Source organism: Alternaria hordeiaustralica (genome assembly GCF_023758085.1).
Source record: "Alternaria hordeiaustralica strain BMP 2776 chromosome Unknown scaffold_40, whole genome shotgun sequence".
Taxonomy (NCBI): Eukaryota; Fungi; Ascomycota; class Dothideomycetes; order Pleosporales; family Pleosporaceae; genus Alternaria; species Alternaria hordeiaustralica.
The window spans coordinates 137867-157114 of record NW_026056812.1 but is presented as its reverse complement, the minus strand read 5'-3'; the positions used below and the strand labels follow the sequence as shown (position 1 = coordinate 157114).

The 19248-nt window shown below is 52.3% G+C and overlaps 10 protein-coding genes across 10 annotated transcripts; 5 read left to right on the top strand and 5 right to left on the bottom strand.

Moving 5' to 3' along the window:
* Positions 1–69: 69 nt before the first annotated feature.
* Positions 70–1469, bottom strand: J4E84_010397 (uncharacterized protein; the record flags this gene model as incomplete). The annotated part of the gene is made up of 2 exons (XM_049392952.1): positions 70–683; positions 740–1469. The coding sequence occupies 2 exons, from the start codon at positions 1467–1469 to the stop codon at positions 70–72; spliced, it is 1344 nt and encodes a 447-aa protein (XP_049239346.1).
* An 88-nt stretch (positions 1470–1557) lies between these two features.
* Positions 1558–2305, bottom strand: J4E84_010396 (uncharacterized protein; the record flags this gene model as incomplete). The annotated part of the gene is made up of 2 exons (XM_049392951.1): positions 1558–2069; positions 2125–2305. 2 exons carry the CDS (start codon positions 2303–2305, stop codon positions 1558–1560), a joined length of 693 nt encoding a protein of 230 aa, XP_049239345.1.
* Positions 2306–2994: 689 nt separating this feature from the next.
* On the top strand, positions 2995–3928 carry J4E84_010395 (uncharacterized protein; the record flags this gene model as incomplete). Its single annotated transcript, XM_049392950.1, has 2 exons — positions 2995–3138; positions 3212–3928. The coding sequence occupies 2 exons, from the start codon at positions 2995–2997 to the stop codon at positions 3926–3928; spliced, it is 861 nt and encodes a 286-aa protein (XP_049239344.1).
* Positions 3929–4076: 148 nt separating this feature from the next.
* J4E84_010394 (uncharacterized protein) lies at positions 4077–5119 on the bottom strand (the record flags this gene model as incomplete). Its single annotated transcript, XM_049392949.1, has 2 exons — positions 4077–5049; positions 5100–5119. The coding sequence occupies 2 exons, from the start codon at positions 5117–5119 to the stop codon at positions 4077–4079; spliced, it is 993 nt and encodes a 330-aa protein (XP_049239343.1).
* A 1621-nt stretch (positions 5120–6740) lies between these two features.
* On the top strand, positions 6741–8075 carry J4E84_010393 (uncharacterized protein; the record flags this gene model as incomplete). The annotated part of the gene is made up of 1 exon (XM_049392948.1): positions 6741–8075. The coding sequence occupies one exon, from the start codon at positions 6741–6743 to the stop codon at positions 8073–8075; it is 1335 nt and encodes a 444-aa protein (XP_049239342.1).
* Positions 8076–8799: 724 nt separating this feature from the next.
* J4E84_010392 (uncharacterized protein) lies at positions 8800–10344 on the top strand (the record flags this gene model as incomplete). Its single annotated transcript, XM_049392947.1, has 1 exon — positions 8800–10344. One exon carries the CDS (start codon positions 8800–8802, stop codon positions 10342–10344), a length of 1545 nt encoding a protein of 514 aa, XP_049239341.1.
* Positions 10345–12735: 2391 nt separating this feature from the next.
* J4E84_010391 (uncharacterized protein) lies at positions 12736–13496 on the top strand (the record flags this gene model as incomplete). Its single annotated transcript, XM_049392946.1, has 2 exons — positions 12736–12823; positions 12877–13496. 2 exons carry the CDS (start codon positions 12736–12738, stop codon positions 13494–13496), a joined length of 708 nt encoding a protein of 235 aa, XP_049239340.1.
* Positions 13497–14567: 1071 nt separating this feature from the next.
* Positions 14568–15230, bottom strand: J4E84_010390 (uncharacterized protein; the record flags this gene model as incomplete). Its single annotated transcript, XM_049392945.1, has 1 exon — positions 14568–15230. The coding sequence occupies one exon, from the start codon at positions 15228–15230 to the stop codon at positions 14568–14570; it is 663 nt and encodes a 220-aa protein (XP_049239339.1).
* Positions 15231–15637: 407 nt separating this feature from the next.
* Positions 15638–16486, bottom strand: J4E84_010389 (uncharacterized protein; the record flags this gene model as incomplete). The annotated part of the gene is made up of 1 exon (XM_049392944.1): positions 15638–16486. The coding sequence occupies one exon, from the start codon at positions 16484–16486 to the stop codon at positions 15638–15640; it is 849 nt and encodes a 282-aa protein (XP_049239338.1).
* A 616-nt stretch (positions 16487–17102) lies between these two features.
* On the top strand, positions 17103–18463 carry J4E84_010388 (uncharacterized protein; the record flags this gene model as incomplete). Its single annotated transcript, XM_049392943.1, has 2 exons — positions 17103–17751; positions 17805–18463. The coding sequence occupies 2 exons, from the start codon at positions 17103–17105 to the stop codon at positions 18461–18463; spliced, it is 1308 nt and encodes a 435-aa protein (XP_049239337.1).
* Between the last annotated feature and the right edge of the window lie 785 nt (positions 18464–19248).

Here is a 19248-nt window from a genome sequence, read left to right as displayed (position 1 = left end):
CCAATGTCTTCATGAACGCGCATCCTTCCTCCATATAGCATCGCATATGTTCTCGTTGTCTACTGTACTCTACTCACTACCTCCATTGCCACCTTCCAAAGCAGCTTCCCCACCATCATCCTCCTCACCGCTCTCCTCACCTTCCTCGTCAATCTCCTCCTCGTCTTCTGCGTCAATGTCATCAAGCTCTCCGTCACTCTGCGTGCTCATCCATATACGTCCTTCCCCGATAATCTTCTCTAGCTTATCCATAAACCTCGGAAACATGACCACATTGTGTTTCGCATAGTCTTCGTTGTGCATACCCTGCGCCCTACCATTGTACTTTCCTTCCCACGTGTCATGCTTGCACGGAGCATGCCAACGATCAAAGGGTAGATGCAGGTGAAACTCTTTCCACTTGATTGTCGCTCTGCTGCTCTTCGTGCTCTTACCTTTGAAGATTTTCCCTTCTATAGGGCCTCCTCTGATCTGTGTAGTATGGCCGCAATTGTTGAGACGCAGGGTATATCCGTGTTTAAAGGCGTAGTATTCGATATGAAAGGGCTCATCGGTATCGTCTTGCTGCAGAAGATCGACGCGTCTGTTCTTGCCTAGCTGCATCTTTGGTGCGCTCGGGTCTTGTAAGTCGAGGATCAGAGTGACCCAGCTTGCATTGTGCTCGTGAGCATAGAGGAATAACGCTGATATGATGTTAGCTTTGTCTTGCCAACTTGCTGATGCGGTATAGAGTACTTACAGTCATCCAAACCTGAAGCTACAACACCGGTGCTGCCGGACGTTGAGTCGCCAGTGACTATCGGGTTAACGTTATCGCCCACTCTAGCTGCCGGAATAGGCCTCTTGAAGTCATCTTCAGTCACCCGCGCTGGATCGTGTGCCTTCGCGTACTCCTGAACAAACCCAAGACGCGCGCTTTTAGGCTCGGATCGCATGATGCTAGGTATACCCTTGACCGGGGCATGATAGACTGTAATCGGTTGATTCAAGTTCTCGTAATTGGTTACAACGCCCAGGGCAGAATGAGCCGCGTTCCGGGCTACCTCCACTGTCATCTCAGCGAATGGCCGGGTCTGGTCCCATGAAGAGTCCCACACTAAGAAGTCCTCGCTACCGGCATGTCTGATCACCGTGGTGCGGCCGTGGACGTTTGCTGGGTTCATCGTGATGTAGAGTCCGGCGATGTTGTCATGTAGCCAGTACTCATCTTTGGCGCCTTCTTCTGGGCCTTTTGTTTTGGCATCTTGAGTGGTATCCGGTTCGGTGGTCTGACGTTCGGCGCCAATACGTTCGGCGGTTTGATGCTCGGCATCCTCGTGCTCGATAGTGTTTTGTTCGGGGTTCTCCATACTGATAGGGTAAATTCTGGTTGGGGCGGACTGACCAGCATGAACTAGGCGACAAGGCGAGCCTCTTATGTCGTGAGTACGGCGCACAGCTTGCACAAACCTGCTTTTCAGCTTGGACATGATTGCGATAGTCTTACCAGTACAAACAATTGCAAAGGCCGTATGTTCAAACCTACTGTTCTAGCAGATCTTCTCCCTCTTTCTCAACCTATTCAACGTCTCCATCACTGTCTTCCTCCTCCGCATCATCATCTACTAACTCATCGCCAACTTTCTTGCACCTCATCATATTCTCCGCTCCCACCATTCTCTCTAATGCATCCATAAACCGGGGAAAGACACCAGCGTTGTATTCTGCCTGCTGTGGGTTATGCGGACCATACGCCCTTCTCTCACGACCAGTCATGACTTCATGAGAGAAACCTGCATGCCATATGTCCTGCGGAAGATGGACATGGTATTCCTTGTAATTATGCCATCTTTTATCATCTCCCCGGCCGGTTGTAGTCCAGAGATCGCAATCGACAAAACGGAGGGTGAGGCCTTCTTTGAAAGGGTAGCATTTGATGACGAGTGGGTCTTCACCGCCCCTGCCTCTGAAATGGATGGTCTTCCGGGTTGAGGTGCCTTGTGTGGGGTTGAGGTATAGTAACATGGTTTCCTCGTCGAGGGTAAGGGTGGCGTGGCTTGTATGATGCTCGTGTACGTGAAGGAGTAGCGCTGAGGATGGTTAGTACCTCACCGTGATGTTATGTATGTACTCCAGTCTACTCACGGTTGTCCATATCTACAGGCGCAGTGATAGCGGGTGCAGAGGCAATCGCTGCGTCGCCGTCTTCTTCCTCTTCACTTTTATTGGCATGCTGAAAGAAGTCTTCGGAGGCGGTCACGTCTGATTGCTGTTCGGTCAGTTCGGGGTTCTCTTCAGTGTGGTCAGTATGGTGTTTAGTGTCCATATCGACGTTGGCGAGAATGATCGAAGTGGTAGGACCGGCATCGGCCTCCTGAGAAGACGAGCTTTATGTACTGCTATCACGATCAGAAGCTTGCTAAGGTCATTTCTGACGCTTGAAGATGTTTGTTGTTGATCAGCAGAGAGCCTGATAACGGACGACAAACACTGGATGACATTGGTGATCATCTTCCCCGCCAGTGTGACGGACGCGATGTCGCGTTGAATCTTCGAGAATCTCAAGAAATCGACGAGCAACATCCATAATGCTGTAAACTGTAGCTTCAGCGTAAGGCCAATAATAGTGTCAAAGTCGTGATGTTGTTACACCCAGGTGCCGCGTTCCATTCCGTCTCCGAGCGGAACAATGACGTCCGCGACTAACCCTCTTCAGGTAACGCGTGACATCGCGTTCGCCCTCTCCTCAAGCGCTCTCGGTCGGTGTCTACTCCGACGCACATGCGCAAGGATGAGTCGATTAATTGCGAGCATTTGAGCATTCCGTCGGATAATTTCGCGCGAGTAAGCGCTAAGAAGGGGCGTAGTGCTACTACCATCACGCAGGTCTACTGTTCTGGTATCTACATAAGTGTGTTGAAGGGCGCCTGCCTGCCTAGGTAGCTCAATGCCGTTGTCACTCCTCATCTTGCGCATGCCTCGACGTTAAGGACTTCGACCACAACACTCGCAAGCATGGCAGGGCAAAAAGCAGAGTTCATCAAAGTGCCGACGGATAACTCAGATGGCTTCCAGACAATGCCCGTAGAGCCTTCAAGGCGGTTGTCAGAATCGGAGTTGCGTATCGAGAAATGCACGCCTGATGATGCTGAGAAGATCGTGAGTTCATCCAGCACCCAACCCATCTGACCTTCCCACCCATAAACCCCATCAAACTAACACCCCCACCCAGGCCGAAGGTCTCTACCTGTGCTTCCCAGATGACTGGTGGGCCAAAAAAGAGCCCCCAGAGATCCGCCCAGCAGGCGAAAACAGCCTCGCCATCCGTATCCAACGCATGGCCCAACGACTAACCCCCGCCATAACCGACCCCCACCATTGCTTCATGAAAGCCATCTACACTCCCACAGGCGAAACAATCGGAATAGCAGGCTGGACGCTCCCCACCAACCCCTCGGTGCACAACCTCTTCCGTCGCAGCGCCGCCACACATTACTCCTGGGCCGAGACGCAAAACTGGACCGACGCAGATCTCGATCTCATGTGGTCGCACGTCTCTAGCGAGAACTGGAGTGAGCGCTTCGCCAAAGACGATGAGGTAAGGAGGGAGGCGACGGGTGGGCAACGGCATTGGTATCTCGCGCCACTACTTACGTGGCCGGAGTGGCAAGGGAGGGGTGTGGGGAAGAGGTTGATGGAGTGGGCGTTGGGGCAGGCGGATGCAGAGGGGGAGGTTGTGTATTTGGAGAGTAGGCCGAGTGCGAGGGCGGTGTATTTGCATGCGGGGTTTGTAGGGTGTGGTGGGGAGTGGAATATGATTAGGTGGCCGAAGGGGAAGGATGGGGGGAAGAAGGAGGGGGAGGAGATGGTGGAGGAGGGGGGAAAGGAAGAAGGGAAGGAGAAGGGGGAGGTTGCGGCGAAGGGAGCGGACGCCGAGGGTGCGATATGAGCCGACCCCTGCTTGATGGGACGACAGACGAAGCCGCAGGAAGGATACCGTATGACTAACATATGTCACTGTGCAAACCTTGGAGGTAGCTAAGCAGCTACAGGACTAATGAAGAGGAAATAGTCATTCGACCTACTCCATAACCTTACTATCTATCGAACTTCGCTTGTAGGGCGTAATAGCCTCCTCGTCCTAAACGTTGTTCCTCCATCCGTTCCCGATATGCAATAGCAGCCTTAATCCTCTCCGTCCCTTCGCTCAGCCCCTTCCTGAGAGAAGAAACCACATCAATCGCCAGTTGACCCTCGCCACCTAGCGTCTTCTGAAACGCAGGTTGCAGCTCCAGGTGTTGGATCTGAGCCATGATGTAACCCAATATCTCCTCTCGCAGGGCATCACGCTTCGAAGGGGTATCGTGGTCTTGAGTGTTGTCGCTGTTGTAGACAAAAGAAGCCAGGGCGACGATATCTTCGACCCGCTCGGGGGTTGTTACGAATTTTTCTTCCATGCATAGTTGTAGTGCGACGTGGAGCTTGGATATGGCGAGGGCTTTCAGGGCGGGGATGAGGTAGTAGTCAGCGAGGCAATACATCTTGGCGTGGAAGAGGAAGACGTCTTTGTGCTCGTAGTTTACTTGGCCCACGTGTTGCTCTTTCATGTGCGAGGCGACTTCGTCCCAATCTTCTCCATAATAGCATGGACATTGCTCCTTGACGACAAAGCGCTCGTAGGGTGTTGGGTAAAAATGTGGCATATGCCACATTTTTTCAGGAGTGGTTGCTTTGGCATAGTCTTCTTCGCTTATTGTAGGAACCCAACTGTCAAAGGTCTCGCACGATCTAGCCTCCATGTCAGCTTCGACATGGGAGTCGACTATAATATTGAGGTCAGTTTCGCAGGGAAGGACGTTGTAGTCACTGCGGTATGCGTATTCGACGAGGCCCAGGAAGACGTCGCGATCGACATGGGGCAGAGCGGCGCACTTCTCCTGTGCTTCCTTCATAGGTCCGTTGATAAGGCGATCTAAGGGCTCAGATTCCTTTGACATCATGCCGCCATGGACGGTGACGGGCTCGCGGGTGGCTCCTAGGAGGAACGTGAACTGCGCGGAAGATAACATCCTGGAATGTGTTAGCAAGATGTCAAGGATGTTGCATTGTGATATACTTACTCTGTGAATGAGGGTGCCATTGTGTTCGAGGCTTTCGGTAGGTCTAGCGGTTGTACGTGACGAGTTGAGAAGTTGTATGTGTAGGTAAAGGTAGGATTGGCGCCGCGATTTGTAGGCAGCGTGGCGATGCGCAGAGAACTTCGCCCCTTGCAAACTTTGGAGCGACGACAAGGTAGGTATAGACTCGCCGTACCCGCGGCCAATCAGGTCTGTAATGCCATTGGATTAGTGAAAGTATAAGAGGGTTGCAAGTACACAGACTCTCGAAGAGGTTCTTGTACAGTGCAATCCAGGCTGTGAAGCGGTACTGGAAGTGTGAAGCCGACACTTCCCATTCATTCGACACCCAATTGACGAAAGGCCGGGTGAAAGGCATTGTTGAAAGCTGTGTGTTGTGCACATCGCTGATATAATGACACTCTCCGAGGGCGACAACCTGGAAACGTGCTTCCGTACCTTCAACCGCATACCTCTTAACTCTTCATTCCAAATCGACCACGCACGTTTGCAAATCCTTAGATAACAGTAGCATCGTACCTGACGGCATGGAAATGTCGGGCAACAGGCCTTCGAGCACCGCTCTTGAATCAATGAACGCGCACTGCTCACACACGAAGACCTCAGACATCTCGAAACCCAAAAGCTTCCTAGATCTTCCCGGTGGTAGGTGATGACGATGAGCTTGCCGGCACTTTGCTAATCATTGTTCCAGAACTACGTAACCGGATATATGGTTACTGCCTCTCAGGCGTCGGACTGTCGACAGCGGTCGGTTTTGGCAATGCATGCCGAACCACTCGGTCGGAGTACATGCCTTTGTACTTTGGCTCCGTCAGGACTCGTATCCACTTTGTGCTAGTAGAACGCTTCCTCCGGACATTCTATAGTGATACGTCGGTCTTTGCTCCACTTCCCGCCTGTAAGTTACTCGTCGGACTCAGTCGCGATCACGGCTGGGGATCAAACACCAGTGTCGACCTCAAATGGCTAGGCGAGTGGCTGCGTTGTCACCCCAAGGCCGAAGTCTTTATTGAGAACAGGCCGATTAGTCTTTTTGAGGCGATTGATTATGTTCCGTCGCTCTTAGAACTCGGTTTGTGGCTGAAGGATATGGATGCTCTTACCCTACGCGCACAGCCAGTGTCGTGTCATACTCCATCTAGTGTGCGTAGGCACGCGATGGATTGGGTGTTGACATTAGTTATGAAGCCAGAGGCTGCGCGCTACGTATCGTGCGGCAATCGGAACCGGGTGGACTACTTTGGAGGGATATTAACGCGTCTGCGTCTCCGGGGTGGAATTGATGGAGAAAAGATTAGCTCGCTTGAGTTCCGGGTGTCTGGCGGGGATGAAGACTGGCAGGTCAAGATGGCTATTTAGAAAGCGTAATGAGGTACCAATGACTAAGGTGTGTTGTATCTTCGTGGGCTGTAGCCAGAGTCGGTGTTACCATGATGCTTGTGAGTGTGATGTTGTGATGTTGTGATGTGGTGATGTCGGATGAAGAGACGTTCGAGGCCGCCCGCGGAGGCGCGCATAGAACGGCCGGCTAGCCGGGTTGGAGCTGGGACTAGCGCCAATTTGCGCGCGCCAGGCCCGCTCATGCAAACATGACGGACTCAGTCTCGCACCACCACCACCATGAGGGTGCGATTGACGCCGTTGCGCCTCTTGTGCGTCGCCATAACCCTCGTGACCTTCCTCTTCACGTCGCTCGTCTTCCGGCTATGGCGGGGCGAGCGCGGCTACGACATACTGCAGGAGCGGCCCCCTCCCGCTGGGCCCGCGCCCGTCGCTCCGGTGCACTTTGGTGAGGAGTGCTCGCCCTTCACCGCCGGCGTCATGGAGCGCGTCACGATAGTCCTGAAGATTGGCGCCGGGGAAGTCGCGACCCAGCTGCCGCTATATCTCAATCGATTGGGAAGGTGCAAGCAGGACCTGCTCATCTTCTCGGACCGCAAGGACTCGCTCAACGGCTTCGAGATTGCCGACGCCCTCGCCCACCTGCGCCCGGAGTACAAGTTCAACAACCCCGACTTTGACGTATACGACCGCATACAGGCCACGAACAGCACCCAGGACAAGACGGAGGAGGGGTGGCGGCTGGACAAGTACAAGTTCCTGCCCATGATGGAGTGGACGTCATACATGCGGCCCGAGTCGGAGTGGTATGTTTTCCTGGAACTCGACACCTACGTCAACTACGACAACCTCTACCGCTTCCTCTCCAATTTCAACCCCAAGACGGCCCACTATTTCGGATCCCCCGTTTGGCCCAAGAAGAAGACCACCTTTGCACATGGAGGGACTGGCTTCGTGCTATCGCGCGCGGCGCTGGACAAGATCATGGCGCTGGGCAGGATGTTTGGCGAGAACAAGCACTTCCCCGGGACACACTTCTTCGGCGTCGACGTCAAGAAGCAATGCTGCGGAGACGAGATGCTAGCGCAGGTGCTGAAGAAGAGCGGAGTCTCCCTCCGCGGATACTGGCCCATGTTCAACGGCGAGAAGCCCTTCAGCATGCGCTTCGACAACGAGCAGTGGTGCGAAGCCATCATGACGATGCACCATCTCGGTGAAGACGACTTCACACGACTCTCCCAATGGGAGCAAGCGCGATCGCATCCTGAACGGCCGCTCATGTTCGAAGAGCTCTTTACGATGATCGAGCCACACTTGCAGGAGAGGGCCGAAGACTGGTCCAACATGTCCGAAGACGTCACATACCGAAAAGGCAAGACAGCCTCCAAGTCCTTCGACAAATGCCAACGGGCTTGTGCGAAAGACGGCCGCTGTCTCCAGTTCGAACACGACGGCATCGAATGCCGCCTCGGATACTCCATCCGATTAGGCCACCACCAAAGCCGCGAAGGCGAGCGTAGCTGGGTGTCTGGGTGGATGCTAGGCAGGATAAAAGCTTTCAAGCAGGCTCGCTCGCCATGCCAGGGCGCACGTTTCGTTCATTCGAATCCTTGAGCGGGTCTATCGCGACGTAATGGACGACGATATGAACATCTTTCCTGCACGATTTTACGGCATTGTACGGCGTTTGATACCCCAAAGGCGTTTTTGAGATGGCACGCTATTGTATATATTGTGCAGGTTGTCGGCATATACGCCATGGGTTGGAGGGGTCATGGATGTGTTGGCAGAAACATGCCGCATTGCGACGCAGAGTAATGGAAGGAATCCTGCGCAGAGACCCTGCGGCGCTACGATCGAGCCGACGTATGAGGATTTCGAAGGCCGATCTTTGGACGCAACGCCAGCCGCGTCTTGCGATTACTGGCGCATGACGCGCGATCCCGTCGTACCTTACACGAGGTGTTTGGGCCATTTCCACACGTCTTCGACCTCAGTCTACGCTTCCGGTGCTTTCGAAGCTCAACGCTGCTCGCGAAACGCCAAGACAGAAATGATGGCTACAAGCTATTGAAATGAAGGAACGGAACAGTATGTAACTACTCGACGACCGTACTTAATACGACCATAATCGACATTTGCAGCGAGAAGAACTTTTCTGCGTTTCGTTAAAGTCTCGTCAATTGTTACTAAGGATCTAGGATCATGAGGTGTGATCATGCTCAAACGTCACGAGGGATTTGAGCAAGCTTCTCACTATACTTACAAGATATAGAGACCTCCGCGCAGCCTTTTTGACGTTCACAATACGACCACTTTCCACTTTCACCATCTGAGTATGGCGGACACCAACAACGCAAGCGTTCAGGATGAAAAAGGTGATTTCACAAAGTATTTTGTACACAAGGTCCCAGGACTGTACATTGCCATCGACCCCAAGAACGACAACGGTCAAACGTCGGTAGTCAGATACGGCGAGAAGGACAACCGCATCTACCCGGTATGGGACTCTACATGGGACCGGACACCGGACACTATTCGCATGCCGAAATACCAGGCCCTTTTGACCACCAATGGTCCCCACAACGTTCTTGCTATACCCGCACAGCTAGAGCAGACGCTTGCGGTGCATCATAGCCCACCTGGGTGCCAACAGACCACTATTTACATACATCCAATGGAGAGTGTTGACCAACACATTCCAAATTATATGAGGGAGCTGAGTGCACCGGATGAGTCCGAGGAGGAGCTTGCCAAACCGATTCCCCCTTCTGCCACTCAATCAGGTGAGGAGGATGCACGCAGGAAGAAGCTCGGTATCATGGTGAGCTCTGCTTCAGAGCGCAATGGGGGTGACGACCAGGATAAAGGACGCCCATTCATCGACTTATCTGGTCCTGCTGATCCATCCGGTGCTGACTCTGGAGACACCAGCGACGGTGAGTACTATACACTGCCATCTGATACCTCTTCGCGGAGACGGCACGATGCTAATCAAGCTCTAGTACCATTCCTATACGTCCACGAGCACCATTCATCCAACGCAAAGCTAACATTCGGCTCTCAAAGCACCCTACAAGTGATCCGCGAAAAGAAGAAATCCGACGACCTTGTCCTTTACCTCAAAGAACAGGACGGCGACCCACTTCCCTATGTCGAATACTACCGTTTCAAGCACGGCTACACGCTGCGTTTCAATGACTGCGGTGCGACGGTTCAGAAGAAGCGGCCGAAGACCACAGATAGCAGCACCGCTACCACAGAAGGGAAGAAAACGAAGAGCAAGGCGAACAAGGCGAACAAGAAAACCACTGGAGGCGACACGAGTAAGAAGGAACCCAGTATGCCTCAGACCTGGGAGGTTCTGTGGTACAAGGAATTCCACGTCTACTTCCCACCCGACCGCTGGAACACCGGATATCACCACGACACCTGGACGCACGACTACAAAGACGGGTACGGTACATACGACGAAGCGCAAGCAAAGCATAATATAGTGAACTTCCCACTATTCATGGATGAGCTGGAGAAACGTTTCCGGGACGAGAAAGTCGAAGAACAAGAAGAAAAAGCGGGAAAGAGCAAGAGGAAAGGAAGGAAGAGAGAAAAGGCCGCACCGAAGCCCGAACTGGAAGACGGAGAGGGAGGGAAAGTGCAGATTTTCAGGCGCAGGAAGGAAGGAGAGGTGCTTGTTCCTGATATTAGTGTGAGAGTGACCAGGGAGGAAGAGGAGCGGATTATGCAGGAGAGGGCGGGTGAAGGGGTGATCGATGACGGAGATGGGGTTGCGGAAGAGGGGGTTAAGCAAGCTGTAGGGAAGGGAAGAGATGAGGGTGTAGAGGAGGGGGATGATCTGATGGAGACGGAAATGGTCATGGAATAGTAGAAGAGGATATACGAGGGGCATGCCGTGGAACGCAGGGTCTTGGAGAAAGGTTGAACTACTCCAGCTCTCAATGAAGACATAAAGGCACAGACACGACTGTGATATGATCGAGTAGAATGTGAAGCATTTGCAACAAGTATGTTGCCATGGGAAAAAGTATTGGCGCATGTTCTGTCTATCACACTGTAATCCAGCTGCATCTGGCGACGCAACGTGATCTTCTTCTTGCCAAGTGTTCTCGAAGCATCCCATTTTGGTAAGATGACGAAATGCCGGCTTGGAAGGTGTTTGGAACGAGATGTGTGAAGTTTACCTAGGTAGGGCTGAGAAAGGGACCGGCAAAATCGGGCTTCTAGTAAGCCACGTTCGTCCTGAATTTCGGCACTATGTAGCAGGACGTGAGACCCGTGGATGATCGTCGCTGCCGTCGCACGTGATCTCGGCTACTAATGGGTCGTGGCAGGCACACAAGGCCAAAGCGGAAAATTAAGAGACGGCGGGACTAAACTCTAATCTTTGCGGTGTGCGTGCAGGTTGCTTCGTGCGCATCGCTCATCCAGACTGCAAGCGCTACAAGGGCCTGGGGCGGGAGTTGCAGCTGTCATCTCCACTGCCCGCACTTGTACTTGCTTTAAGTGATCATCCGCCGGTAACTGTTTGGCTTTGTGAAGCCGTAATCAACGACCGTCTATGCTTTATGGCAAGTCTATTGGGTCTATCCAGATATCGTGCAGCTGAGAATGCGCTCGAAGATCAAACGAATCTGATAAAGAAGACCGCGAGAAGCAGACTACATTTGCCTTGCATGTCACTGCGCATGGCATTCAAGATCTGATCCAGCCGCAGGCATCGTACGTTCATTGCCATCTTGATCGTGCCCGGCCCCCCTTTCGCGCATTCCCGAGGTCTGTTCGCTCGCCGTCACACCGCCAGGGCGGTCCTCTGCAGCCTTAATCCTTGGATTGCTTACGCTGTAAAAGTTGTAAGGCCTAAAAGGGCATGTGGATCCAGGCTAAATCGGGTCTAGTATTTGCGGATAGCTCTGCGCAGCACGTGTAATCTGTCAGGGCCAGGGTCCGGTGCGTGTACGGATAACCTTGGAAAGCATGCCCAGGTGCCCAGGTGCTTTCCGAGCGAGCCCTGGAGGCTTCCAACAAGAAGCTTTCGGATGCGCATAAACTCGGATAGTTGCGCAATCCGCGCAAAGACTGTAAACAAAAGTTTCGACAGCAGTGTTCTGGCGCTCGCGCAGGCCAGCATACCCCAGGCTGTCCGCCTCGGTTGGCTGTGGTAAGGAACAGTCGACCGCAAACCAATTTCGCTTACCTACCTATGGACGCTCGCCAACGCAACATCCGAACGCCCTGTGTCCTCCAGTACCTAGCCAAGCCACAACTTCGTCCATGGCGTCAGGGTCGAGTTTCAAACGAGACATGGCCGCATCAGATGAAATCTTTCCACATCAGCTACCAACCCTCTCACATATACAAAGTCAACAGCTCGCCTCATGTGGTAATGCATATCCATTGTCAGCATCGAGTCATAGAATTGGTGTTGAATACAAGGCTCGTACTGAAGCATTATCCGGGATCCGTACTCATGAAACATTTCAGAAACCATCCGATCGATAGTGCGCCGCAGCGGCTTCGGGCTCGATGCAAGAGCCTCCATACAATTCTGCTATCAATTACAACACTTTCATTCCATTCAATGGCTCGGTCGGTCCTGACGCAGATAGTCCGCCCTATATATATGGTCTTCCTCCATAAAATCAGGACATATATGAACATACGGCCTATTCTTCACTCGCCACCATCCTAATCCGCCAACGTCTACATCTCCCCGTGGCCCTGCCTGGATACCAACCTTCTTGGACCGTGCTGCATACCTTTTCCCTTCGCTTTCGACATCTACCACCATATATCGGGCAGGATCTTTGCTTTCATGGCTGAACCTGAACTATCCCATCGGCCTGGTAGTGACTCCCAGGCACCTCATTGTTACTCTGCTGCATCCTCTCATAGCAGTACGTACGGACACGAAACAGCCTATGATGACAACTCAGTCACAGTCAAAGCCCTTTCGACAATGGGACGTATGATCCCAGGTCATAGCGATGACAAAGTCGGACTTGCAACACGGCGGTTCCCAACGAGTCAATACTTGCATACATCTTCGGTGCATGGAACTGCCGAAACATACGAACCCAACCAGACCGGGGGCATTCATTCGAGCTTGGCTGAGAATCTCCACCTCGGGCCGGTTCCACCTCTGTACCCGCAATCTACGGAGGCTACCACGACGCAGAGGCAGAACCAGGCCATATATGACTTCCTGAGAAGGGGTAATGACCCTAAAAACATACCTGATTATGTTGAAACCATCAAAATGATGACCCTTTCCGGAAATCTCCATGATCTTGCCATTATGGCGGAGATACCATCGGAAGAACTTACAAAGAGAGTTGAGAATATCGGTATGTATATGGCGGATTTCTAATTCCAACACCATCATGCTAATACACGTCAGTGGCTTATTCAAGACCTGCCATCGCTGGGGATCCCCCGACGATTAAGCGTGAACCTCTCGAGGAAAGGCTTGACCATTCTCCCACGCACGCGACCGGAAGCCAAGGGAGCAAGCGAGCAAAGATGAAGGATGCGGTGGATGCGACTATCAACAAGCCGTCGGCTCGTGTATACGGATGCCTGGGTGACGGAGGCAGATGTCAGGAGCGAAAACACCGATACTGGAGGTCGAAGAAGGAGTTCGGAATACACTTCGAGACCCACCTGGAAGATTACGAAACGCCTGATGGCTACAAATGCCCCGCGTGTGAGAAGAGGAGGCTATCACCAGGCATCGTCTCCATCACCACCACATCGTTTTCTCACGGTCGAGATCTGGCAATGCATGTATGGTTCGAGCACATGGTCCCCTCGACCACCTCGCTACAACCCCAGGATACTTCACTGGTGGCGAAAGACGGACTACAAGAAGGTTCGACAGCCAGACAGGATCAAATCTACTACTCTAAGCAGGGATCTCACTTCCAGAACACCATCGAGAAGGGGGCGGATTGCGGTGAGCTCTGGGAGTATCCAGACGTTGAATATGGTGAACCTGGTGTCAGCGAGCTCGACCTATAGGCTGTCAACCACGGTACATACGGTGCCGATGCGGCATCTCATACATGATCTTTCTGTTTCTTCAATGCCCGGATGTCTGGGATTATAACTTACCCGGACCGGCGTTTTTTTCGCCTCCGTCATCCCTATACCTTCTTAGTTCATCGCAGCACACGCTGATGGGCGTAACATTACCTACCTAGGCATTCCCGTCGAGGTTTACTTAAGTATGTACAATAATACACTTAATATTGCGCGAACTACAAGCTATGCATTGCTTGTGTGTTGTTATTGGAAAGTTATTGTCATATATGTCGTTCTATCATCTTTGACCTCGGTGCGTTTAGCAAGGCCACACCTCAGTGCTGCCTAGGTTGGTAGAGGGGGCTGAATGAGCGCGTTACCTAAAGTGGCTTAGCTGCCGACGTCATCGTTCCGCTCGGAATCGGAATGGAAAGCTGCACCTAGACTTTGCGCATGTTGCGACTTTCGTCTTGCCATCACCGAGATGTTTGATCTACAGCCCACGATACCAAGTATTCCATTGTTCTCTAGTCACGATGTCTCATCTATACACAGGCCTACACGTACGCTGTGTCAATACGCTCGTTCTTTAGCCTTCTTGCCTGACGAAGAACGACGCAGGACAGGAGCGTGTCGGCCACAGTAACGTACGCCGAGGTAGTCTCAGAGCCTTCCAAAAAGCTCTTTTCAGAGACCGTGGTGTCTCTATAAGAGATGCATGAGGAAGAGACAGCTTCGCCGAGTGAGCATTGTCGTGCTTTGGACCATCACGTTTGCGACCGAGTTATCGCCAAGACGACCACACCGGGCGAAGTTGACCTCTGAGATCTTTGGACCTCTGTGCGTCTTTGATCTGGCGTAGTTTAAGGGTAATGCTTGACTGTTCTTCGATAATGTCGTTCGCAACGACCTGCGCATGTGGAGCCCAGATTATGCTACATTGGCCTAGCACTGGCACGGATCGATGCGATTTCTTAAAACAACCATGAAGGCTATCAACTTGCGCTCTTTAGCTTTCCACAGGCGCTATACACCGAGTCCATCCCATCGAACATCCATCGTAATCCTTCAAAGACCGAACACTTTCTTCCATTGAGTTCCCATATCCTGTAAAGTACACACGACCTCGGTGTACACCGCACTTTGAAGCGCTTCGCCATGGAGGTCATCGTCACAGGAGAAGTCGCAGTATAGACATTTGCGCACGACTTGCAGGTACCGCGAGCCTAAAGTCGTGATCGAATGATGTTGTTCATCAAGCAGCTTTCTCGCGGCGATGATCTCACGGGTTTGAGGCGACCCCTCCAGTTGCGGCGTCGTGCTATCCGTCTGAGCACATATCTCTAGTAGCGCGACGCCGAGTTTAGCTAGCGTCAAGTTGCGGATGCCGAAGTTATGCTTCAGATCAAGAGAGGACTGCTGTGACACACTGTCCGGCGAGGTTGGATCTGGGAAGCGGTTGCTCAAATGCAAGCTGTCCAGTGCATTGGACACATTGTTGGCGTCGGCTTGAGATTGATCCGTAAAGTATGCTACATCTTGGAGAGTCCATGCTTGCGGCAACCAAGAGGTTGAATGATATTGGAGAACAGCTTCAGCCAATTTTTGCGCGAGTGTGATCTTTTGCAGGATCTGGAAGCGTTGCACGAGGTTCTTGATCGGTAGTGCTCCTTGTCGCCGGTTACAAGAAGGCACATCGTTGGTCGCGAGCTTGCTGGCATCGTAGAACATGAAGCGGGTTGTTGGCTGACTCTTCGCGACTTCAAGAAACCCCACGCAGCTATCTTGACATGCCGATGTAGATGAGCGCACTCTCGTTACATGACAGCATACGCTTTTTGTTGTCTTTAGATCTAGCATGACGAAAGATTGTGCTTGTGTTGCTAACGTGTGGCTTGTCGGTGTTGTTCGAACACATTTAATGTCATCTTTGGGATCATTGATTCGGACTCTTTTCTTCGACTTGGCTTTGATGGGCGGCGTCGGGGTCGTAGCTCCCGACGCGTCGTTGATCCCACAACGAAACGCGTTCGCTAGTGCCTGTGGAGGTAACGTTGGAGCCGTACACACCGCGAGGGATGTAATGGACCGAATTTGCAGCCATATTGGGACGTTGCTAGATGGACTACACATCGTCGTTAGTCAACAGCGCTTCTACTTCCTTTCGGGTCGCGAAGAATATCCGCTCTGACATACTTTTGGAATGCCGCATTCGGCTTTGGCTGGCAAGCGATGACAACGTCGAGTTGCACGTTATCGTACTCGCTTTTGGCGTCGAGCGACAACTTCGCCTGGTGTCCACTGTGAGAGGTGTTGGTGCAAGACCAGGAGTCATGGATCGACTCTCCCAATTGTTGTGAGGCGACGCGGATCTGCTGGTAGCTCCTTGGCACGGCTTTGCGGATGATGCAAGCCGAAGGAACATTGCGACGCTTCTGCATCTTGCGCCTCTGCTTACACAACTTGCCCAGCGACTTATTCCATCTGTCCAACGAATCAAGCTGTCGGAGGTACTCGTTCTCCTTGCGAGCTGTATTGAACGCGTTCCAAAGCTTCCGTGCGAACTCGTGTTGGGACTGTTTTGCGTTACCCAGGCTATTCTCGAGCTTGGACAGGCTGTTCCGTGTCTCACGGAGAATATCGCGTTGTCGCGTCGCGATGCTCTCGCATAGCTCGTAATCGTGCTGCATCAAATCTCGCAGCCGCTGTTCGATCTCCTTTCTTTGTTCCTGCCAGCTCCTGTGGGTCGGATCCTCCATCATCTCAGAGACATCGCTCGGATGGGCGATGGCAGCCTGCAGCAGATGGCGGCATTCGTTGCTAAAGTTCGCTGCTGCTACTTCGAATCTCAGCTGGATGTCGTATGCAACTTCCGCGTGTCGTGAGAAGGTCGCCAATGTGCGCTTGGCTGTGCCGTATGACTTCAGAATCTCGACAACAATGGGCACAACACCGAAAACTAGACCTGCGATTTCGATACCGGACATGGTGTGAAAGATGAGTCTCAAAAGACATGGGGGTTGATGAGTCTCGGGATGCGCACTCTTCCAAGGTTGATTGAACGAGGCGCAGTTTGGCCTCCAATGCGATAGGCGCATACCCCTCCAATGCGCAGCCCGTTCACGTGTGGCTTCTCAGCCGTGTCGGCATCCTGGCAAAAGCAACATGATCTCTCTCAGCTGGTGCGCATTTCCTATTCCATTGTCTTCCCGCCTTTGAGCATCTACTGACCGTGCCCGCTGGTAGTCGGCGCGCATGCTTCCACCAAAGAACCGTCGTAATGCATCGGCTGCCGACGAAGGCGGCTTAGAGAGGGAGCCCCGGCAGGCTGAAATGGAACGCACGCAAGACACCTCGTCGTCTCCAGCGAGTGAGCTAACCAATTCGCCTCCAACACAATTGCCGGCAAGGGCTCCGGGCGCCCATACCTTCTCCAGTTCTGGTTCAGAGAACCACCTACCGGTCGCTTTCGGTCGCGCAGGCAAGATCGCTACTCCGGGGGCTTTGCCTACAGTCACTTGCACCTTTTGGAAAGATGAAGGCTGCCACTGTTATCAAATCGAGACTAGGGGTGTCTCCGTAGCTCGTCGCGACGACAATCGTATGATCAACGGCACAAAGCTGCTCACATTGGCTGGTATGACAGCAGCACGCAAAGGCGCTTTGCTGAAGAGTGAGAAGACTAAACACGTGGTTAAACTCGGGCCAACACATTTCAAAGGCGTCTGGATTCCGTTCGAGCGTGCCTTGGAATTGGCGACCGCGGAAAAGGTCGTCGACTTGCTATATCCCTTGTTCGTGGATGACATCGGGTCACTCGTATATCAGACTTTGGATCAGAAGCTCACGCCTTATATCGACTCTCAACCCCAATTCGAAAACGTGAAGGAAACGACTGGGAGTAGCAAAGCTAGATCAGCTCACTCTTCTGTGAAGAAAGAGGAGGACGAGGATTCACAATTGCTCGCCCTGGACACTGTGCAACATGTCGAACTCCAGGAGCTAGGAATTCTTGGGTCACTATTCAAATCTCTCACAGAGACGCTGGGACTCATCATGAAGGAGTTCAGAAGCCAATCTAGTGATGCCGCGCATTACATTTCTCTAGAGTCAACCTGCGCGACTTTGTTATTCTGGGGCACCGACCTTGGACTGCCGCGAGGCGAGCTCGACGATGTGCTTCAAGGCTCTCCCCAGTTGCGCAACACTTGCCTGGCCGTTCTTGTATCCATCTCTCGATTTGTGAGCACTTGTAAGTAGACTTCACCCACACCACTATGTCGCCTCAACACTTACACGAGTCAGCTTTGATAAACCTTGTCATCAGTGAACATCACCGAAAAGAGATTTTACAGTCTACCGATTTTGCGACTGCCCTGGAACAAGTCACGGACATGATTGGTCGACAACATGATTACGCTTATCAGCCCGAGCAAGACGCGGAGACAATGTGTCAGACCCTCCGTACGAAGATTGATACACTGGTCATGTTGGCACCCAGCCTGGAATCGCCGGCGGAAGAAATTTTCGACGAGGAGAAGCCTCGTACTATCCAAGACATTGGAGAAACCCTACCGGAACAAGCCTACGCTAGCAGTGTTGCAGAAAAGTTCCCTTTTGCTCCACCAGAAATGGTGGCACAACTTGGGAGGTTGAACTGGGATCGATATAATCACATCCTTCGTCTGCAACGGGAAGCAATGAAGCAGGAGCTTCAAGAGACGACTCTCGAAAAAGCAAGAACCATCTTCCACGACTCTGGTCTGGGTACCTCGGTACCAGCCCAAACAATTGCGGGAGTAAAAGCAGAACCACTTTACGAGCCCTCAATGGTGTCGAGCAGGGCTGAGGCAAGTCACAAGCGTGTGCCGCCATTGCCAGCCCAAGCGCGGGCTGGCGAGCCCTTCACATGCGAGATCTGCGAAAAGCAGGTACAGTTCCAACGAACCAAAGCATGGAAGTGAGTTGACCTTCATTGCAACACTCCAATTACAACAACGCTGATCATGTCGTTCTAGAAAGCATGTGTTTGATGATATACTCGCATACGCTTGTTTCTTCCCCGAATGCCACGGAACAAGCGTCTTTTGGGAGAACGGCGAGGGGCTGATGAACCATCTACAAGATCAGCACGGCATGGACGCCCGAGTCTCAGAAGTGACATGCCCTTTGTGTGTTGACTTTACTTCGGGGAACCGTGATGTGTTATCACTTCATATTGCACGTCATATGGAGGAAATCGCACTTGCAATACTACCTTCCGGTGTCGACTCGGACGCTGAATCGGCGGATGACGAAAGCCATGACAGCAACTATATAAGCAGCCTAGATACCATCTCTGATGTCGAAGCAGGAGAAAGAGAAAATGAATCACCGTCGGATTCATCAGACGCTGTACACGAAGACTCTATACCGACAAACCTAGGTGTTTCCTCTCAATCTCCTGCGGAAGAGCTTGGAGCATTCGAAGGCTTGAAACCCCGGTTTGAAATTGTGCGACAAGGCGTGGATGCTGTTGATTGGATTGCATTTGAGTACTCTCACGATGGGGTCAAAACAGATTATACCCTTCGACACGACATCGAGAAAGTTGACATCGAGAGTTTACCTCATGGATTCAAGATAGACAACTGCATCTATCCTCGGGCCCTGGTTCCAAGAGATCAGTACAAGGGTGATGACCAGGACAATGAGAAGACGTGGAACGCTATTGGCTGGGCGCTGGCTGAACTGAATCCGCCCCTTCAAG